The sequence below is a fragment of the Rosa chinensis genome, chromosome 6 (genome assembly GCF_002994745.2).
Source record: "Rosa chinensis cultivar Old Blush chromosome 6, RchiOBHm-V2, whole genome shotgun sequence".
NCBI lineage: Eukaryota > Viridiplantae > Streptophyta > Magnoliopsida > Rosales > Rosaceae > Rosa > Rosa chinensis.
This window is the reverse complement of record NC_037093.1, coordinates 52,357,232-52,375,593: the sequence shown is the minus strand read 5'-3', so window position 1 is coordinate 52,375,593 and position 18,362 is coordinate 52,357,232. Positions and strand designations below refer to the sequence as shown.

Genomic DNA, 18,362 nt, shown 5'->3' with positions numbered 1-18,362 from the left:
AGGGATCTTGACCAAATGCCAAATTTTAGATCATTATGAACCCACTTACTCATGTAAGAGAATAATATGCCCACTTACCTAATTTAAAGATAAAATGTCACTTTTAACCTTCAAAAATTATGAAATTACAAATCACTCACAATTACACGTTCTCTCTCTCTTCTCACTTGCCCTCCCCTCTCCGATCTCTTTCCGGCGAGGAAAGAGATCCTGCTCGGACCCGTAAGCAGCAGCAGTCTTGGCGGTGATGACAAAGACAACGACGTGAGAAGTGAGCACTCGTCTTGGCGTACTCGAGCCAGAGAACTGAGTCAGTGTGTTCTAGAGCGATCTGGTTCTTGGCCAGGTCCTGCTTGGGTAACCTGAAGGCGACGAAGACGTTGTTAAGGTGGTTGAGGTTGAGGTCGATCGGCGATGGTGCAGTGGAGGAAGAAGCCACAGGAGACTAGGCTGGTCGGAGATTGAGTACTTGAGACGGCGAGGTTTTGAGCGGCATCGGATGTAGTGGTTCGGATGCGGAGATTGATGGCCTCAAGAACAGCTTCTATCAAAACCTCTGGTTGTAAATTGTTGGATGCCGTGCCGAAGCCAAGCACATGCATGGTCTAAATCCTTACCTTCTATCCCACCTTTGTATTTTTCGAGTCTGAAAAGGAGTGGATAAAACGATGGGAACAAAAGGAAGGCCTGGTAAGCAAATACCAAAACTGTGAGTTAAGGATTCAGACTCAAAAAAATGGAAACTGAGCTGCACTAAACTATTGGAAACTGAGCTGGGGTTATTCAAAATTGGAAATTAAATTCAATAATTTATTGGTTTCTCCGTGAGTTATAATTCACAATTAGTCAATTATCCGTTGTGGGGCCCGTCCATCTGACAAGCAAACAAGGAGGATTAAATTAGGAGCAATATTCAAAATATTTGGTAGTAGAGAGATTATTCAGAGCACCGCCGTGCACTTGCACCAACATAAATGAATGGTTAGATTGCATTAAATACACTTTTTGTTTATTAAAAATAAAGTTGATAATAAATATCAAGGGTTGAGATTATTTTATAAGGGTTGGGTCACTTACACCGTCGGTGCATAGAATAATTTCCAAAGTAATGGATAGTAGATGAATTCAGCAGGAGAAAATAATTCAAACACTTCGTGGAGAAGAAAAAATAAAAGTTACTAGGTTTAATTCACCTTAAAACTTTAAAAGTTACGGCAAAAATGTTTCTATTGCGGGACAATAATGTTTCTATTGGGGGTCAATAATAATATTATTGGGGGGCAATAATGTTTTTATTAGGGAGCAATAATAATATTATTGTGGAGCAATAATATTCTCCGGTGACTGGACTCCAGCGATCGGAATCCTACAGAAGTCACTGGTGACCGGACTTCGGTGACCGGAATCCGGCAAGCATTGACTGGACTTCGGTCAAGTCTCCGTTGGCTTCTCTCTAAGTGACAATGGGAGGAAGGGAAAAATTGTCTAAAAAATAAATTAAAAAAAAAAAAACTTATTTGAGTATTAAGGCAAAAAGTGTGTTATTTATTGAGTAAGTGAGCAATCTTATAAGATATTTGGGTAAGTAGGGTTAGTGGAACTTAAATTTGGGTAGATGGACATTTTCCCTATTTATTAATTTAAGTCAGATTAGTTGTTTGGTAAAACAATAGCTTGTTAATTATAATTCAATCTCCCACTTCCTAATGTATAATTCACAAGCTGCTATATTGTATATTGCTGCTTCTAGATTAAGAGATTTAGAAGTTGAGATTATTTATTGACTTTACCTATAGTGCCCTCATCTAATATGTTATATTACCTAATATCATCATCACCTTTTACACTAACACCATTTAACTTCCTTTTTGGTCATTATCTAAACTCACAACACTTTTATACTTAAGTTTACTAAACACTTAAAAAAATCAGGTTTATGGACATAAAACCCTAAACCGAAAGAACGCACCTCACGTGCCAAAGAACAAGAAAACCAAATCTCGTGGGTTGGCTCTCCTGGCCGACTGTAGCCGGCGAATCTGCTGCTGCGTCTCGGTCCGGGAGGGGTCTTTGCTTTCCTAGTTTTTCTTAGTTTTATAGTGTTTCGCTGATCTGGACCGAGTGTAGTCGGAGCATGCTGGCTTGTGCTGTGTCTGTGGTGGCGAGGCTTGGTGGTCGTGCAGTTCCATGGCAAGGGGCGCGTCGTGGTCATAGGGGTGCAGATCTGTTCTGTCCAGGATTGGGTCTCTTCAACCTGACCTGGGAATGGATTTTGGTTGGCTGGGCTGGTGTGGATCTGCGGTGCGGAAGGGAGGATGGCATGATGTTGGCGGTGGTCAGTCTCCGGTGGCGAGTGTCTAAGATTGCGCAACAGAGGTGGCGGCGAGTGCTTCGGCACTGGTTTGTTGGGCTTGCGAGGATAGAGGTGGAGGTGGTGGGCTGGGGGATGTGTTCTGTCGGGGCTTGGCTGATTATGCTTGGCCGGCGATGCTTGGTTGACGGTAGTCGGGGTCTGAAGGTGGTGGCGGTCTGGGCCTTAAGCGAGTGTGGGCCAGGCCTGGGCCTGGTGGTATTTGGGACTCGGGTACTTTTCTAGGTCCATTAGGTGCTGCTATTTTTTTTTTAAAAAAGCTTTTAGTTTTTGTTTGGCAAGTAGTGTGTTGTTAGTAATAAGACGCTACTAAGTGTGTGCCAGAGACAATCTTCTCTTTCACCGTCTAGAGGGTTGTTCCTATTCTGGAGTTGGGTCAGCAGCGGTGGCAAAAATGTCTGGCAATTGCATAGACAATCATCCTTGGCCTTCTAGTAGGACGTTCCTGTCTGGGTTAGGTTGGAGGTGATGGCGATTTGGAGCAGTGGTGGATTGATGGTGTTGACAATAGGGTGGTGATGGTGTTGGGTTTTCTTTAGTCCCAGGTTTGAATGTCCGGCAATCCTTTTGGTCGAGGTTAGGTCACAACGAGTGTTGGCTTGGTCGATCAAAAACTGGTCAGGCGGACTCTGGTTGGTGAGATAGTGTCGACACAAGTGAGTTGTCTAGTCTTAGAGTTCTTACTGGCTGGATGAGAGGTAAGATGTCAGGGATTCACTGCTCCTGCGGTTATTGTCTTTGCCGTACAGTTGTAGTGCAAGTTTAGAGTCAGTCATTATAGAGTTCCAGTGTGAAGTCTAGTGGCCATTTATGAGTAAGAGATGTCGCCTAAAACTCGTTGTAAGCAGTTCATTTTAATGAAGTTCTTATTTGATAAAAAAAAAAGTTTACTAAACACTTGAATCTGCTTTTGTACTCACATCACTTTTAAGATCATAGCTTACCAAACACTCAGTTACTTAATTTCACAGCTGATTATTCTCACAGCACTAAATCTGCTTTTAAATTAATCACCTCGGGGCCAAAGTAGCCCTTAATCTTGTCTGTCAAGTTATCATGTCATATTAAAAATTGCCATCTTGAATTGTGTCATTTAAATTGGTGGTTTGGTGAATTTTAATAGGAGAACAATTTTCACACTGACGATATTTTCTTGAGAGAGGAGTAGAAGAAGAAGGAACATACGTGAGAGAATCGCTTTGGTGAAAAAGATATCCATTCCATGTATCATAGGATTTAAATTGGTTTTGGGTATATATAGATGTACGTTCATGTCTTATATCTCTTTAAGTCATGGTTCAAGAAACCAAGGCACCTATTCGTAACACAGGGAATCTAAATATCACTTTCCTGTTTCTGTAACAACTTGTTCACTAGCTTGTGTGGTAATTGTCATCATTCATCAACTACTAGATTTTCAGTTTGATGTGAAAACGAAAATGCAAAAGCGACGATATAGAATCTACAGCCTCGACTTATAAGATGTCGATCATAAATTGGTCAAAGTTGAGAGTCGTGATGTGCTTTTGGTTTAATCCATAGTTGACATGATCGCATCAACAACTTTGCTCTTGTAACTCCGGCTAGTATGTATACTATAATTCATTCTGAAGAATGTTAAGCTTTCTTCATTCCAATTGTTAACACTTACAACTAAATTATGTTGACGATAATGTAACCACACAACTAAAGGAGTTAGAAGATTCGACATGAAACGATATCAACAAATTGCAGATCCTATATAAATGTTACAAATTGCTGCTCTTCTACATGACTCGAATCAACTATCTATTGCAAAAGCCAATGATCTTTTGATTAGGGAACTCCATGTAACGTTTGGCTGTGGCTGCCATGTTTTTATGCATAGATCTGCCACAAAATGGAGACTCTGCATTGATGAAGCTATAGCCTCTTCTTTAGAGGAATACGTTTTGATAGAAACCACAAAACATCTCATATATAGTTGGTGTCACCCTGCAATATGTTTGATCAAATAATCCGAAACGTCTGTTCAACTTGGAATCAGTCTTGCCAAAAATCAGCAAAACTGAAAATCATTTGACCTTTTGATTATTACGATCACCATTTCAATGTTTATTGTGAACATTGTGTTTGTCTATTTACCTGGTGATAGTTGGATTAGTAAATAACATGTAATTTAGTTGATTCTTAAGAAGAATGAACCTTAAATGACTACCTAACAAATGGATGGTTATGATGACTTTAACATATTAAGGTATATATATCTTGTTCTTAGAACAAGTCCAACGCACTAGGCTGTAAGAGACCGACCTGGAAATCTTATCTGGTACCACTTTACCCGTGAAATCAATTGCATAATTTATATTACATGATCTCTTATGGAAGATATATAGTTGTATATAAACTGCAACAGAAGCTGGAAGAGCATATATAAATCTGGGCATCTAAAGCCTATTTAATGTTGACGCATATAGATAGCCATATAGGTCCAACTAATATGTTTGAATAGTGTCACAAATTATGTGCTGGATTCAATCCATTGATTACATGAACCAGCACCGTTCTTGTTTACTCCGGTTAAACTTTGAAGACTTTGAGGTTAACATTAGTAAATTTGTGCTTTGTCTTATGTATTTAGTGTCAATATACAAGTAACAAGTAACTAGTGCTATGCCTATACTAGCTAGTAAGAGCTGTGGAAAATTCGGGTTCATTTGGTTATTGTGCGAGCCATCTTGACTCTCAAATTTGATCAGTTTGGATCCGATATCTTACAACGCTCCAGGCTTTAGATTGTTGCCTTAGCATTTTCATTTTCCCATCAAAATGAAAGCTTAATTAGTTGATGACAATGATACCACACAAGGGTGAACAAGCTGTAACACCAACAGTAAAACGATTTTCAGATCCTATTTGATGCAGATTGTTGCCTTAGTTTTGTGCATCTTGAACCGTGAATCCATGACTGAACGAGATGTAGAACCTAAACATCTATACACAAAAGCTAATATCCATGGAATGGATATTGTAGACTCATCAGAATGAGAGATCTATCCCCAAATGAAGACAATTCTATCATTGTTCTTGTAAAAAGTCCAAGTCTTTTACTTGGGTAAAACCAATCTGGAAATTTACTATTGCTTTAAAGTAGCATATGAGTTCCAGTATGACATGTTTTGGGGCAACAATAGGTGAATGAAATGATTAGTATCTAAGCTGCTTGAAGAGCTGCAAAGAACATCTGGGTATGTAAAGTCCTTATATGGTGTAGTGATGCATAGAGGTGCAGTTAGTAATTAAAGTAGTGAATGATGTAAGCTGACCGATAATTACTTGGTTTACTATGCAATATTCCAGTGAAATCATTCATCGGCATGGAGCTATATACAATTTTGAGGCATACGGAGATGGGTGAGATAGCTAAGATGTCAAATTACCCAGGTTGCAAGTGGCAACATATGTGTCAATGTTCTACATGCTCTAGGATGAGCATCTTTACTTGATTGTAAAACAACCCGGTGACCATAGATCTAGAACTCACTTGAATTCAAGTTCATTGATCACTTTTCATGTCATAATATGTCTAGATTTAGTGTCAAGGTGCTGGGTGATTTCATTGTTTGCAAATAGGATACACACCACATGTAATGTGTCACACCTTGCACAAAGGGAGATGAGATGTTCAACTTCATTGGCATTGCACTCCACATTTCAGTACTCAAATCCGGTCCGATTTTTGTAATTCTTGAACCGTTACGTTCCTCAACTACGTGCCTATCAGATATGGCAAAAAAAACCGGAGTTGGTTCCGAGCATTCCCCGGAAATCCATCGGAAGCACAATAACATCACTAAAAACCCTAATCCTGACCATTGTGGCTTCAAAACCAAATTACTCCAAAACCCATCACCCAAAAACCACAAAAAACCACTCATTAGAAAGCTCAGATAAAAATCTACCAGATGAAAAAAGTCTCATTCAAATCCATCTAGTATGTCTCCAGTTATAATCAAATCAATCGAGGAGAAAAGCACACCCAAACCAAGAATAAAGACCTAATTTCCCCAAACCCATCCATCTATGCCTCCCCTCCCAGTCGCTCTCAGCCGTCCATACCCCCCCATCCAAAGGCTCACATTCAAACTTACGAAAGGCAGCGATCCGCGTGCTAGGCCTCTCCACCAATCAGCGCTCGTGTCTGGGATATCTTCCTTGAAGCTCTTTACTATTTAAACCGCTCAATTTCCGTCATCTTCTCACAACGAAAATTAACCCAGCAATACTACCACATTTACTTGTGTAGATCCAGATCTCTCCTCCTTTTAGCTTTTCCAAAATTCCAGTCTCCCCCTTTCTCCTTTCGTCAAAACCCTAACCCTAATTTGGGGATCCCAATGGCTGAGGACGAACAGATCGTCGCCACCACCGAGACCGTCGAGCCCGCAACCGAGACCGTCGACCCCCCGCCGGCCGACGACAAGCCGGAGGCCAAGTCCGGCAAGGCCACCAAGGCCAAGGAGCCCAAGGCCAAGAAGCCTGCTGCGCCCAAGAAGGCCAGGACTGCTCCCACTCATCCTCCTTATGAAGAGGTATTTATTGCATGTGGAATTTTCGAAATTCGAAATTGAAATGCATTTCTTCTCTAATTAGGGTTGTGAACACTAGGGTTTCGGATCTGTTTTTTTATAATTCTAACGATTTTCGTTTCGTTTCGATTTTTTGTTTTCCGCAGATGATCAAGGATGCGATTGTGACTCTTAAGGAGAGGACTGGTTCGAGCCAGTATGCGATCACTAAGTTCATCGAGGAGAAGCACAAGCAGCTCCCTCCAAACTTCAAGAAGCTTCTGCTCTACCATTTGAAGAAGCTCGTCAGCTCCGACAAGCTCGCCAAGGTCAAAAGCTCCTATAAGATTCCGTCGGTTCGGTCCGCCACAGCTCCACCCAAGCCCGCTGCTGCTCCGGCCAAGAAGAAGCCTGCCGCCGCGGCCAAGCCCAAGGCCAAGCCTGCTGCGAAGCCAAAGGGAAAGACTAAGTCGGTCAAGGCGGCGAGCAAGTCTCCGGCCAAGGCTAAGGCCGCTGCTGCTAAGCCAAAGCCGAAGCCCAAAGCCAAGCCTGCGGCCAAGGCAAAGCCTGCTCCGGCCAAGACCAAGGCGGCTGCTCCGGCCAAGGCCAAGGCTGCTCCCGCTAAGGCAAAGGCTGCTCCGGCCAAGACCAAGGCTGCCCCGGCTGCCAAGCCTAAGGCAGCAGCTCCCAAGCCCAAGCTTAAGGAGAAGCCAGCCAAGGCTGCGAGGACGTTGACCAGGTCATCGCCTGGGAGGAAGGCTCCGGCGGCCAGGGCGGCCAAGCCAGCGCCGAAGAAGGCAGCGACACCGAAGAAGGCACCCACCCGTACTGTGAAGCCGAGAAGCGTCAAGTCGCCGGCGAAGAAAGCACCAGCTAGGAAGGGAAGGAAGTGAGAGGGATAGAGAGGAAGAGAGGCTAGTGTTGGTTTAGGGGTAGTCTTGTAAATCTCTTCTTCTTTATGGGTATATTTTAGGTCTCTTTGCAGCTGAAGAAGAAATATATAATCGGAGGTTTTTTTTTTTTGTTTCTTTTTTACTTTTAATTTCAGAGTTCCTTTTTTTTTCGTCATGAAAATCTATGTCCTTAGTCTCTCTAGGGTTTCTGGGAAACACAGTTTGCGATGTAAAATTTCAGAGTTGAATGAAAGCAGATGAGTTTTATCTTATATAGTCTCTCCATTTTATCACTCTTTCAATTCTGCAACTCCCACTGTGTGTGTGGTCATGGGGAATATTTGGGCCCAATTTCTGAACCAAATCCCAAAAGGAAGAAAGCCTCTGCGTTTCACAGACGTCAACTGTGGTGTACGTGATTGAAGCTTGAAGCGAACCCTGTCAAATCTCACTCTGCCTGCTTTGATTCCAAGCTTGGTAAACTTCTCTGCCTAGACTTTATTTCAAATTTTATATTAATTTCTGGAAAATGAAGACTTAAATTTGAATATAATTATGAATTATCAGTGTGATGCTGGCGTGATATGCTTGTTGTTTACTATTCCAAGTCTCTATGTGTTCTGCAACACAAAGCTGGAGGAGTTGATATATCTGCAACAACTCTTAGTTTATTGTGCAGTGCTTGGTTAAAACTACATTGTTTGTTATTTGATTGGCAACTTTCTTATCTGTGATTTTCAACTTAATGACAGTGTTCTACTTACTTTGTTTGTCACTTTGCATTGTTTTTGAAAGCTACTATTTTAGACATAGTTTGAAGCTGAGATTACATATCTTGGCAAGTTAATAGACTTGGTGTGATGTTAGTGAAGCATGACTATTATCCAAAATCTTGTCTGTTTCGGAAGGTTGTTTGCATCCCTCTTAATCTCTTATACGTTATGTTGATTTGAAATACTAAGTATTTATTTGATATTTCTTCATTGATGGAGTCTTTTATAGATGATCTTCGTTATATGGTATGAGTTTAAAACACCAGAGGGTTCTTTCTACATTTACATGGTAATGTACTTTAGAAGGAAACAAATATGACCAAACTAAAAATGTAAATCTCTTCATATATGAATAATTTTATGGAGATGGTATTGATGAACCGTGCAAGAGAAATCCTTCGATATATCATATGTGGTTGATTTTATGGTGGTGAGTAGAGATGAATGACATTAATAAGGAGGAGTTACGGTTAGTAAGCTGTAAGCATTATGTCATTAACATAGAATTGTCAAATATGCATTGGTTTTTGAAAGGGCAACATCTCATTACCTGTCAGGGTGAGATCATATTATACAATAAAACCACTAAACCTTGGAAACCACACTTGAGTTGTTGAGATGAGACTCATGGTGAGGTCGTTTGGGGATGAAAGAAACCAGGTTACTGAGTCATACCTCATAACACCGTCTCTTTCCAGAAGTCATGTTGTATGCAGCCTGCAGCATGGCCTCTAGTTTAGCACACCCCCTGCTCAATGGCGAACTAACTGTAGCAGTTGCAGTTTAAGTCTTTATATTTTGTGACCATGTCATTAGTGGTAGGATGTTTCTGAGGAGTAGGTTTACTTTATCTGCAACATGGGAGCAGTAGTGTTTGAGATAGATCAAGATATGGGCATTTCCCATTTATCTCTATAAACTGTTGCATCTTTATATGTTGTCTACTTGGGAGTCGATATTAATCATGTGGGTTGGCGGGCGGCCCTGAAAAATTTGGCCTCCTTTGACTTGCAAGTGCTCAGTTGATGTTCAATCTTGTTTTCTTGCATATAGGATGAGGAATGTATGAAAGATGACATTGGAAAGGATAGCATTGAGAGGTCTTCAGTTTGCATTCTCACATCCATTGGCTCTGATATTGTGAACTCTTGTTTTTGGGAGTAATATGTTCCTGTCGAAATATGGTAGTACCTTAGCGGAATATGTAGCTTCGTTGCTGATGAATCTATAAGCTGCATGAAGTTGAAATGGGAAGGATATTGGACAGATTATATGGAGAACAGGAAACATATTTAATATGAGATGCATGTATATACTGCTGGCAGAGTATTATCATCAGCAGTCAGCAAGGACTCAACTGACCGTTACCTTGCTATGTCCTGCTAGATAGAGGTAGTAAATAAATTAAAGAAGTTGAGCCTATGTTTGTATTAGAACCTACAGGTGAGTCTGTCTCCTAGTCAGTTTGCATATCTCTTATAGGTTTTTATTTATTATCTTAATATTTTGCTTTTGCTTGCAATTTCTTTCCCAAAACATTCTATCTCGTTATCTATACGTTTCAGATTTCCTCATTAATATCCAGTTACTTTTCGGTTAAATCTTTCCTTTTTCTGCTTAACCTTACTTTTTCAGCATTCTGGTTATTTATGGTTACGATGTCATGCAAAGTTACGTACATCCCTTTCTAAGTATTTAAATCTACTCATCTTTTACAATTGAGAAATAGGTTATCCAATTTCCCTATCTAGGAACCAGGTGTTGCTACCAGGACTTCAGCTATTTATTCTACTGCACTTGTTTTCAAGTTTATACTTATATAGAAAACTCTTGATAAGATTTGGGGTGTTTGTTTGGCGGCAGATTGAGAATGGCCAGATGATTTGACCTAGTTCATTTTGGGTCAGCATGAAAGGCCAAAATAGTTAAATCAAGATTTATCAAGTGGACGAACCCTTTATAGATTTGGACGACTTTTTGGGTGGAAAGAAGATATAGAGAAGTTGGAGAAACATGTATATTGCATCTATAGGATTTTATCAAGGTTGGTATTTGGTTCTGCTATTATTGGAGAAGTCCTAATGTTGCTTGATTTGTAGAAGTTAGAATTAAAAAATGAGTGTAACTAAGTACTTCGAGTTTACAAAGCAACGGAATTAAACAATATGTGGGGCTTGATTTTAGTAATGCAATGACTAAATCAAGAAATTGCTGATGACCAAGGAATCCTTGGTAGTGACTATCAGGATCCAGCAATTCTTAAATGGTTAGATCAAGATGCTTGTTAGTCAGGAACATCTTTGGTTTTTGCAAGTACAGGAACACATCCAGGCATGTCTTTAATCATTTTAACTATGTTTCCTTTTGAACTTGCTTTCAGCTCTCTCTCTCTCTCTGTGTAGGTTGATATGCTTGTTGTTTTCTATTCTAAATCTTATTTCTCATGTAATATTTGTCCCGAAGCTTGAGGAGTTGATTTCTGCAACAATACTTGGTTCATTGGTATGGTTTAGTTTGAACTACATTTGTTCATTATTCAGTTAATAACCTTCTTATGCAAGTATTGTATCTTTTGTCTGCAACTTTGCAAAATTTTGAAAGCTTCTATGTTAAATAGTTGGAAGTGGAGATTATATATCTTGGTAATATGATATACTGATTGATGTTAATGAGGCATTCTTATCGATAATCTTGTGTATTTCGGAAGGTTGCTTGATAAGTTGTAGATCCCTCTTCATAAACTTAATAGTTTATTTTAAACTAGGAGTATCTTTTTGATTTTTAATGTTGTCTGAGAAGGAGACAAATATGACCAAATAAACTTGTAGATCCCTTCACATATGAATGATTTTATGGAGCTGGTATTGATAAGTTCAGCAAGAGAATCCTTTGATATGTGGCTGATTCTATGGTAGAGAGTAGAGATGAATGACATTTAATAAGTACCAGTCAGATTCAGTTATCACTTTATTTTTGACATAGAGTAAGTACTGTAATATAGATTTTGAAACCCCAACATCTAGTAATCTGTTGAGTGAGATCATACCGTACAATAATACCAGTGAACCATCAATAGCATAGAGTTGTTGAGATGAGACTCATGATGAGGACACTTGGGGGTCAATAAAACCACGGAACTGAGCCATAATTCATAAGCACTCTATCTTTCCAGAAGTCATGTAAAATGCGCCTACAGCATGGCCTCTAGTTTAGGACAACCCCTGCTCACTGCCATTATGTTGTTTTACAGGAACAAATAATCATGGCAGTGTTGGAAAGGAATCATTCAAGGAATGAGCTTGAGGCCTTGTGAAAAGCATTATGGCAAAAGGAAGGTGTAGTAGTTGCAGTTGAAGTCTCTCTTTTGTGCCATGTTCAGTAGTGGTAGAATGTTATTGAGGAAAAGGTGTACTTTAGCTGAGAGAAGGAAGTAGTAGGGTCTGAGATTGTAACATTTCCCATTCACTCTAATACTCTATTAGTTCTTGCATCTTTATATTGTCTCTTGGGAGTCGATATTAGTCATCTGTGATTTGGTAAAATTTTTCAACAGTAATGGACTCATGGGTAGGGTGACTGGAAAATTTGGGCACCTTTCACTTGCATATGCTCAGTAAGTCATCTGTGATTTGCTAAAATTTTTCAGGAGTAATGGACTAGGGTGACTGGAAAATTTGGGCCCTTTCACTTGCAATATGCTCAGTAAGTCGATGTTCAATCTTATTTTCTTGATACAGAACAAGGACTATTTGAAGACGAGTAGAAAAGATAACACTCTGATCTCCTGTTTATTTGGCCGTTTCGCATTCATTGACTTATATTGTGAAATCTTGTTTTTGGAAGTAAAATATTCATGTCGAGTTATGGTATTAAGTTATTAACTTAAATTTAGCAGAATATGTAACTTCATTGTTGGGGATTCTCTAGCTGCAAGATTTTGACATTGGAAGAATTTTGGACATTTAAATATGGAGAACATGAAACATGTTTATCGTGTGATGCATGTATATACTGCAGGAAATGTATTGACAGCAGTCAGCAAGGATTGAACTGAAAATTACCTTACTGAATCCTACTAGATAGAGGAGGTATCTATTGAAACCATAAATTAAACAAGGTGAGCCTATGGATTGATTAGAGAAAGTACATGCGAGTCTGTGAACTTATATGTTCGTTTGTCTCCTAGGCCGTCTGCATTTCTGTCATAGGTTTTGTATTCTTTTCAATGTTTTTCCATTATTTCCCAAAACTTCGTGTCTTGATAATGATATGTTGCTGAAGTTTTTTCCTCGGTAATATCCAGTTGCTTTTCGGTTTCATCTTACCTTGTTAACTAAACCTACCATTTTCTGCATTCTGGTTATATTTACATTTGCAATGCCATGCAAAATTAAATACTTGCCTTTGCTCATCTTTCTCGATTGAGAGATAGGTTAGAAATTAACCTATTAGGAACTAGTTATTGCTAACAGGACCTTGGCTATATATTCTACCGCACTTGTTTTCAAGATTAAGCTTCTAGGAAACTCTTGATAAGATTTGGAGGTGTTTGGTTGGCGGCAGATTGAGGAGATAATTTGGCCTAGTTCATTTGAGGACAGCATGGAGTTCCAGGTTTATCAAGATGATAGCCCTCTATGGATTCGGTTAACCTTTTTGGTGGAAAGAAGATTTAGATAAGTTGGAGAAGAGACACATGTATACTACATCTATTGGGTTTCATCAATGGCCTGCATTTGGTTCTGCAGTTCTGCTATTGTTGGATGCGCTAATGCACATGTACAGGACAAGTTAGATGTGCCTGTTTCATTGAGGTTTGAGTTGAAGGATAACTGTAAGAATTAGTAGTGAGTTTACTAAACAACAGCATCGATGAATATCTGGGGCTTAAACTTAGTAATGCAATGACCAAGTAAACAAGGACTCAGTGGTAGGTATAAGGATTCATCACTCTTTGAAGGTTAGAGAAAGATGCTTGATAATCAGGAATATTTTTTATTATTCTTGCAATTACAGAAACAAATCCAGGCATGTCTTTAACCAGCTTAACAATGTGTAGTTTTGAACTTCCTTTATCTCTCCCTCTTATCATTTTCCTTATACGTATTCTCCCTGAAATCTAGGTACATTGAATGTAGGGGTCCATATCCAGCAGATCCTCATTTATTTCATCCATATGCTGTCGATATAAAATTTGATGCTTGATGTGTATGGCAGTAGGTTAGAAAAAATTATATGTTGTGTTCGTTGGAAGACTGCTAAAATTATAGTTGTTGGATGAAAAGTCATGTCTTCCCAGTGGGGTTCTAATTGAAATATTGTTTTTTGGTTTCAGTTTCTTCAATTAAAATTAGAGGCAATAGTACATCACAACATGGAAGTAATCCATATGAGGAATGTGGGTTACAACCGTAACCGGCAAGGGACGATATTCCTTACTCAGATGTAGATAATTGCATAATGCTGGTCATCAGCAAATTATCGAAACAACCTTGAAACTCTTCTCCAGGAATACCAAAATGAATAATGAGATGACACAAAAGCTGCTGGAAAGCTATTAAGCAATCAATTGAAGGCTATGTTCTACTATGTTTCTTGTTTGAGAAACTTAGGTCTTCTAAGATCACAAGTTGCAATTAATCCAACATTCAGATTCCCTTCTTTTAGGCTTATATTTTCTCCTGCTGGATAAATCCATCCTCTTTTTATCACAAAATATTTTACTTGATCAGTGCAATATAAAGAACCTACAGATGTTAGCTCCTTATGAGATGGCTTTCCTTTATCTTTCTTCAGATTTTATTGATTATGTTTCTTTTATGTTACAATTTTTGCTACTAAAGGGAAAATATTGGATTATGTGTATCCATTCATCTATTATATAAGCCTGAACCTATACATGCCTTTGACATTTATGATTTCCATTTAATCCTTTTGGTGTTTGCTTCCATTGTCACCATGTATAATTTTGTCTAGAAGGTGAAAGAAAGGAAAAATATAGAAAGCATCTTTTCTACATCAACAGGTTTAATTGCTAATGAATGTCATACAAAAAGTAAAAAGGAAATTCAGATAAAATTGGTTTCATATATATTCCTATGATCTTCAACCAAGATAAGTCTGAATTTTTAACTTTGAAAAATCTTCCCTAACTTTGTCTATATGTAAGCTCCACATCTTTGGTACAACATTGACAAAATACTTGTTGGATCCACTGAAAGCTTTTGATGCTTCGTTCTGTCTCCATCTTCTGAGCCATGGCAAGCACTGTTGCCTTATTGTTTCAATCTCTCTACTTTCTGGATAGAGTACTTCAGCTCCTGTTGAATGTTTAACCTTGAAGGCGACAGGACAATGTCCTTCCAAACTGATCCCTTTTGACAAGCTGGATTAGGGTTTTTGTAGAGTTCGTATATGGAAGTCGCTCTGTCATTCAAACTTGCCACCCTTTTTAAGCAATCAATTTCATCTGGATCAACCAGCAAGGTCTTGTCTTTGTCTTTCCATCCTATCAACTACACAAAATTACTATCTTAGTATCAGATATTTAGTGTAAGATTTCAATATCTCGTTTTTGTCGTTCCGTTCTATGTACTTCCAAACAGAATTTTATGTTGTTAGTCTGGTCCTGGAAAGCTATGTCAGGCTCTGTCTTTCATCTATATTGACCAAGTTATTTATACATATACATACCATGTGTGTGTGTGTGTGTACAATTATGTAAGGACTCTAAATGGCTAAAGCATGGTTCTTTTCATCTCAGATGGTGGGAGCAAGCTCTTAACAGGTCTTGTGGGGTTCACGTTGCAAGGCCTAATTACAGCAATCCAAGCATGGTATCAAATTGTAAGTTTATTACTATGATAATTTCTGAGCCTGAACCAAGAAACTCCCGACTTTTTTGAGTTTCCTTAAGTGAAATTGTGCAGGTACATATGCTATTGTTTAAACATTGAATTCCATGTCTTGAAGTCTTAGTTGAGCATGTTTTGAAGGTTGTTGTTACCGGAAAGGAAGATAAACTAAGAGAAGGGATAGCAGGTGTACCTTAGGTGGTCCTTCCAACGTATTAGTGCTATACAGTCTAGCATTGTCAACTAGTTGGCAATATGTTTTAAATGCCTCTGAAAATCTCTTGTGGGATTTCAATTGTGCGTTTACTCGAACAGCTCTTCTACACATGATAGCTCGCCTGTCATGGTTGAGGATGCCAACTTTTATGCATCAGTATCTCAAGAGGACATGCTTTGCATTTGCTTGGTAAAGTTTGAAGGTGCAAACAAATGTAAGAAATAAATGATATAGTTGACCAGGACTCTACCTTATTCCTCTTATAACAGCCAGATAAGCATCACACACAACTCCAACAAGCTCTATCCTGTATGGTTTTCTCTTTCTGCCCCCTTCTACTTGTTCTGGTTCTTCATCTTCAATTCGTTCCCAATAGTTTTCAGTGACAGTTCCATCATCATTCACCCTGTAACCAGCTCCCATGCGATAACGGCGGCGGTGGACATTTCTGGCCATTGTTACAGTCTGAACAACAAATGGTACCCAAGAGAGTGTGCCATCCATGATCACATCTCGCCCTTCGTTAAGTGCTGTGACCAGAAGGGATGATGCTGCGTCTGTAGATGATTGGTGTACCTGTTTTATATTTGGCCTTGTTACTTATGAGCCATCAACTATTTCAATGAACGATGCCAAGGAAACAGGAGATGGGTGCTGAAAGGAGAAGATTGAGAATTGGGTTGTGCTTCATTGAAGATAATCTGAGAGAGTTGATATGTACCAGTTCAGCTGTTTGAAGCATGTCGTGATGCCCTCTGGAGCTGAGAGCTCTGTATATGACATCCGATTCTTTGAAGGCATCTGCTTCAATCACTACTGCATTCCCTGCTGCTCCTGCCCAGAATGGCCTGCGGACACATTTCATCCAGAAAGATTATGTTAGATACTTGCTTCTCTTAACATTCTACATATTATATATTGTTACTAGATGATGAGTGAATTCAAGCACATTATGCTTTCTCATGCATCTCGCTTCAAAGTTCCATTAGCAAAACAAGCTTAAAATTTTATCCTTTGCTCAATAAATTCATACTCTTTGAGAATGTCCTTTAGCACGGTGCTCTTCCCTGCTCCCATTCCACCTCCCATAAAGAGGAGGACTGGACTTCTATCAGCATGAGCCACCGGAGCCATCACCTCTGTACATGTTGAGTCATCCGCTGTGGCCAGTCCCATTGCTTTCATCTCCTCCAGTAACGTTGTGAAAACTCTAGCCACCTTCAAATTTTTGGTCACCCTTTCAAATCTCTGTTCCCTATATCACAAAGTCAGGTTATTTGATTGTTTTCAATCCTTGCAACTTCAATTTTCCCATGACAATTTCCATGTATCACATGCACACACCTGGTCGCTGCCATGACAATGTTCTTGAGCTTCTTCCTCGGCTCAGTATCACAACTCAAGACCTGAAATTCAACAAGACCTTAGGATTGTGCATTGTACATATATGATTTTGCAAAGCAGATGCATCATAAGTATTTTCGACTTTCTTTCGTATTATCAATCAATTTAGACTCTGTGATCTAAAACCTGACTAATCATCAGATCAGCTTCGTTCCAATGAAATGCGAAATAACTGAGGATGCATCTCTCAAACTCCTCCAGAAGCTTCACAAACAGCGAGTCCGCATCCGGTTCACTAGAAAAGAAACTGTAGATGTCATCCTCAAACCCGTCGCATTTTCTCATGTATTCGGTGGCCAATTTGCAGAGGTGTGGACATTCTCTTCTATCTTTAAATCCCAGCTGCCTAGCTGCATCAACAATGTAGACATGCAAAAGATATAAAATCCATATGACGATTTGATATAGATCACAATGGTTATATGAAAACAAAATGGATCATGTAATTTACCTACATAATGAGGGAACCTTTCAATCTTATGAACGCGGCTGGAGTCCGAGACCCTTAAGCGTGGGATGATCTTCTCATACTTTGTCTTTCGTTGACGATAATGCACCGCCGCGGCAATGATGATGCCGATGGCAGCGGCTGATAGGATATGTGCGAAGGTGGTTTTGCCGTTGTTTTCTTCTGAAGAAAATTGAGAGGTGAGGAATGACAAATTACATAGCTTTTTGCATGAAGGCTGGAAACATATAGCCATGGAAAAGGCCAATATATATCAAGAGGCTTACCTGTCTGCATGTCTTAGAATTCCAAGAGATTGAAATGAGAAGAAGAAGAGGAAAGAATCTTTACTTTTCGATTTGGATTGAGAAAATTGGAAATGAGAAAAAGAAAGTTTTGGGTTTGGCTAATGCTTTGTGTAGTTGCATGTTAATCGTTTAGTTTGTTGTTTGGGGAGGCAAATAGACAGTGATGCTAATGACACGTTTGGCCCATTTCTTGCATACAATAAAACTTAGTCTTTGCATTTCTCGATCACTACGGGTTTGACAGAATAATTTTTCTAAAATATATAGTGTTTCATTTCTTAAGCTATTTTGAATTTCTTCTGAAAAAAAGAAGTTATTATGAATTTAGTTAACTATTCTACAGAGGCGGAGGGGTATATATAGGAAAAAAAAGAAAGAAAAAGAAGAAGAGGTGATCTAATGTGGTACAAGAATGTAAAAATGTGGATGTTGTCTGACATTGGAAAGTGGAAACATATAAATTTACATAATGTTTACGTGAAATGAAATAGAGTCTCTTCATGTGTAACTAAAAAAAAAAAACTTCTTCATGTATTGCTAATTGATT

The 18,362-nt window shown here is 39.1% G+C and overlaps 2 protein-coding genes and 1 long non-coding RNA gene across 4 annotated transcripts; 2 read left to right on the top strand and 1 right to left on the bottom strand.

Moving 5' to 3' along the window:
- The first annotated feature begins 6,601 nt into the window (after positions 1-6,601).
- LOC112170547 (histone H1) lies at positions 6,602-8,083 on the top strand. Its single transcript, XM_024307877.2, has 2 exons — positions 6,602-6,942; positions 7,086-8,083. The coding sequence occupies exons 1-2, from the start codon at positions 6,748-6,750 to the stop codon at positions 7,809-7,811; spliced, it is 921 nt and encodes a 306-aa protein (XP_024163645.1). The 5' UTR covers positions 6,602-6,747; the 3' UTR covers positions 7,812-8,083.
- Positions 8,084-14,149: 6,066 nt separating this feature from the next.
- LOC121049912 lies at positions 14,150-16,618 on the top strand. The gene is made up of 2 exons (XR_005801619.1): positions 14,150-15,070; positions 15,348-16,618. It is a non-coding gene; the product is annotated as an uncharacterized LOC121049912 (long non-coding RNA).
- Positions 14,860-17,996, bottom strand: LOC112170546 (calmodulin calcium-dependent NAD kinase). 2 transcript variants are annotated; one of them, XM_040508336.1, is made up of 9 exons: positions 17,795-17,996; positions 17,511-17,687; positions 17,186-17,409; positions 17,000-17,061; positions 16,689-16,910; positions 16,377-16,503; positions 15,906-16,231; positions 15,632-15,776; positions 14,860-15,099 (listed from the first exon to the last, which is right to left on the bottom strand). In XM_040508336.1, the coding sequence occupies exons 1-9, from the start codon at positions 17,802-17,804 to the stop codon at positions 14,860-14,862; spliced, it is 1,533 nt and encodes a 510-aa protein (XP_040364270.1). In that variant the 5' UTR covers positions 17,805-17,996. The 2 variants fall into 2 exon arrangements, with proteins under 2 accessions (XP_040364270.1, XP_024163643.1); XM_024307875.2 differs by having other exon boundaries at positions 17,511-17,690; positions 17,795-17,995.
- Between the last annotated feature and the right edge of the window lie 366 nt (positions 17,997-18,362).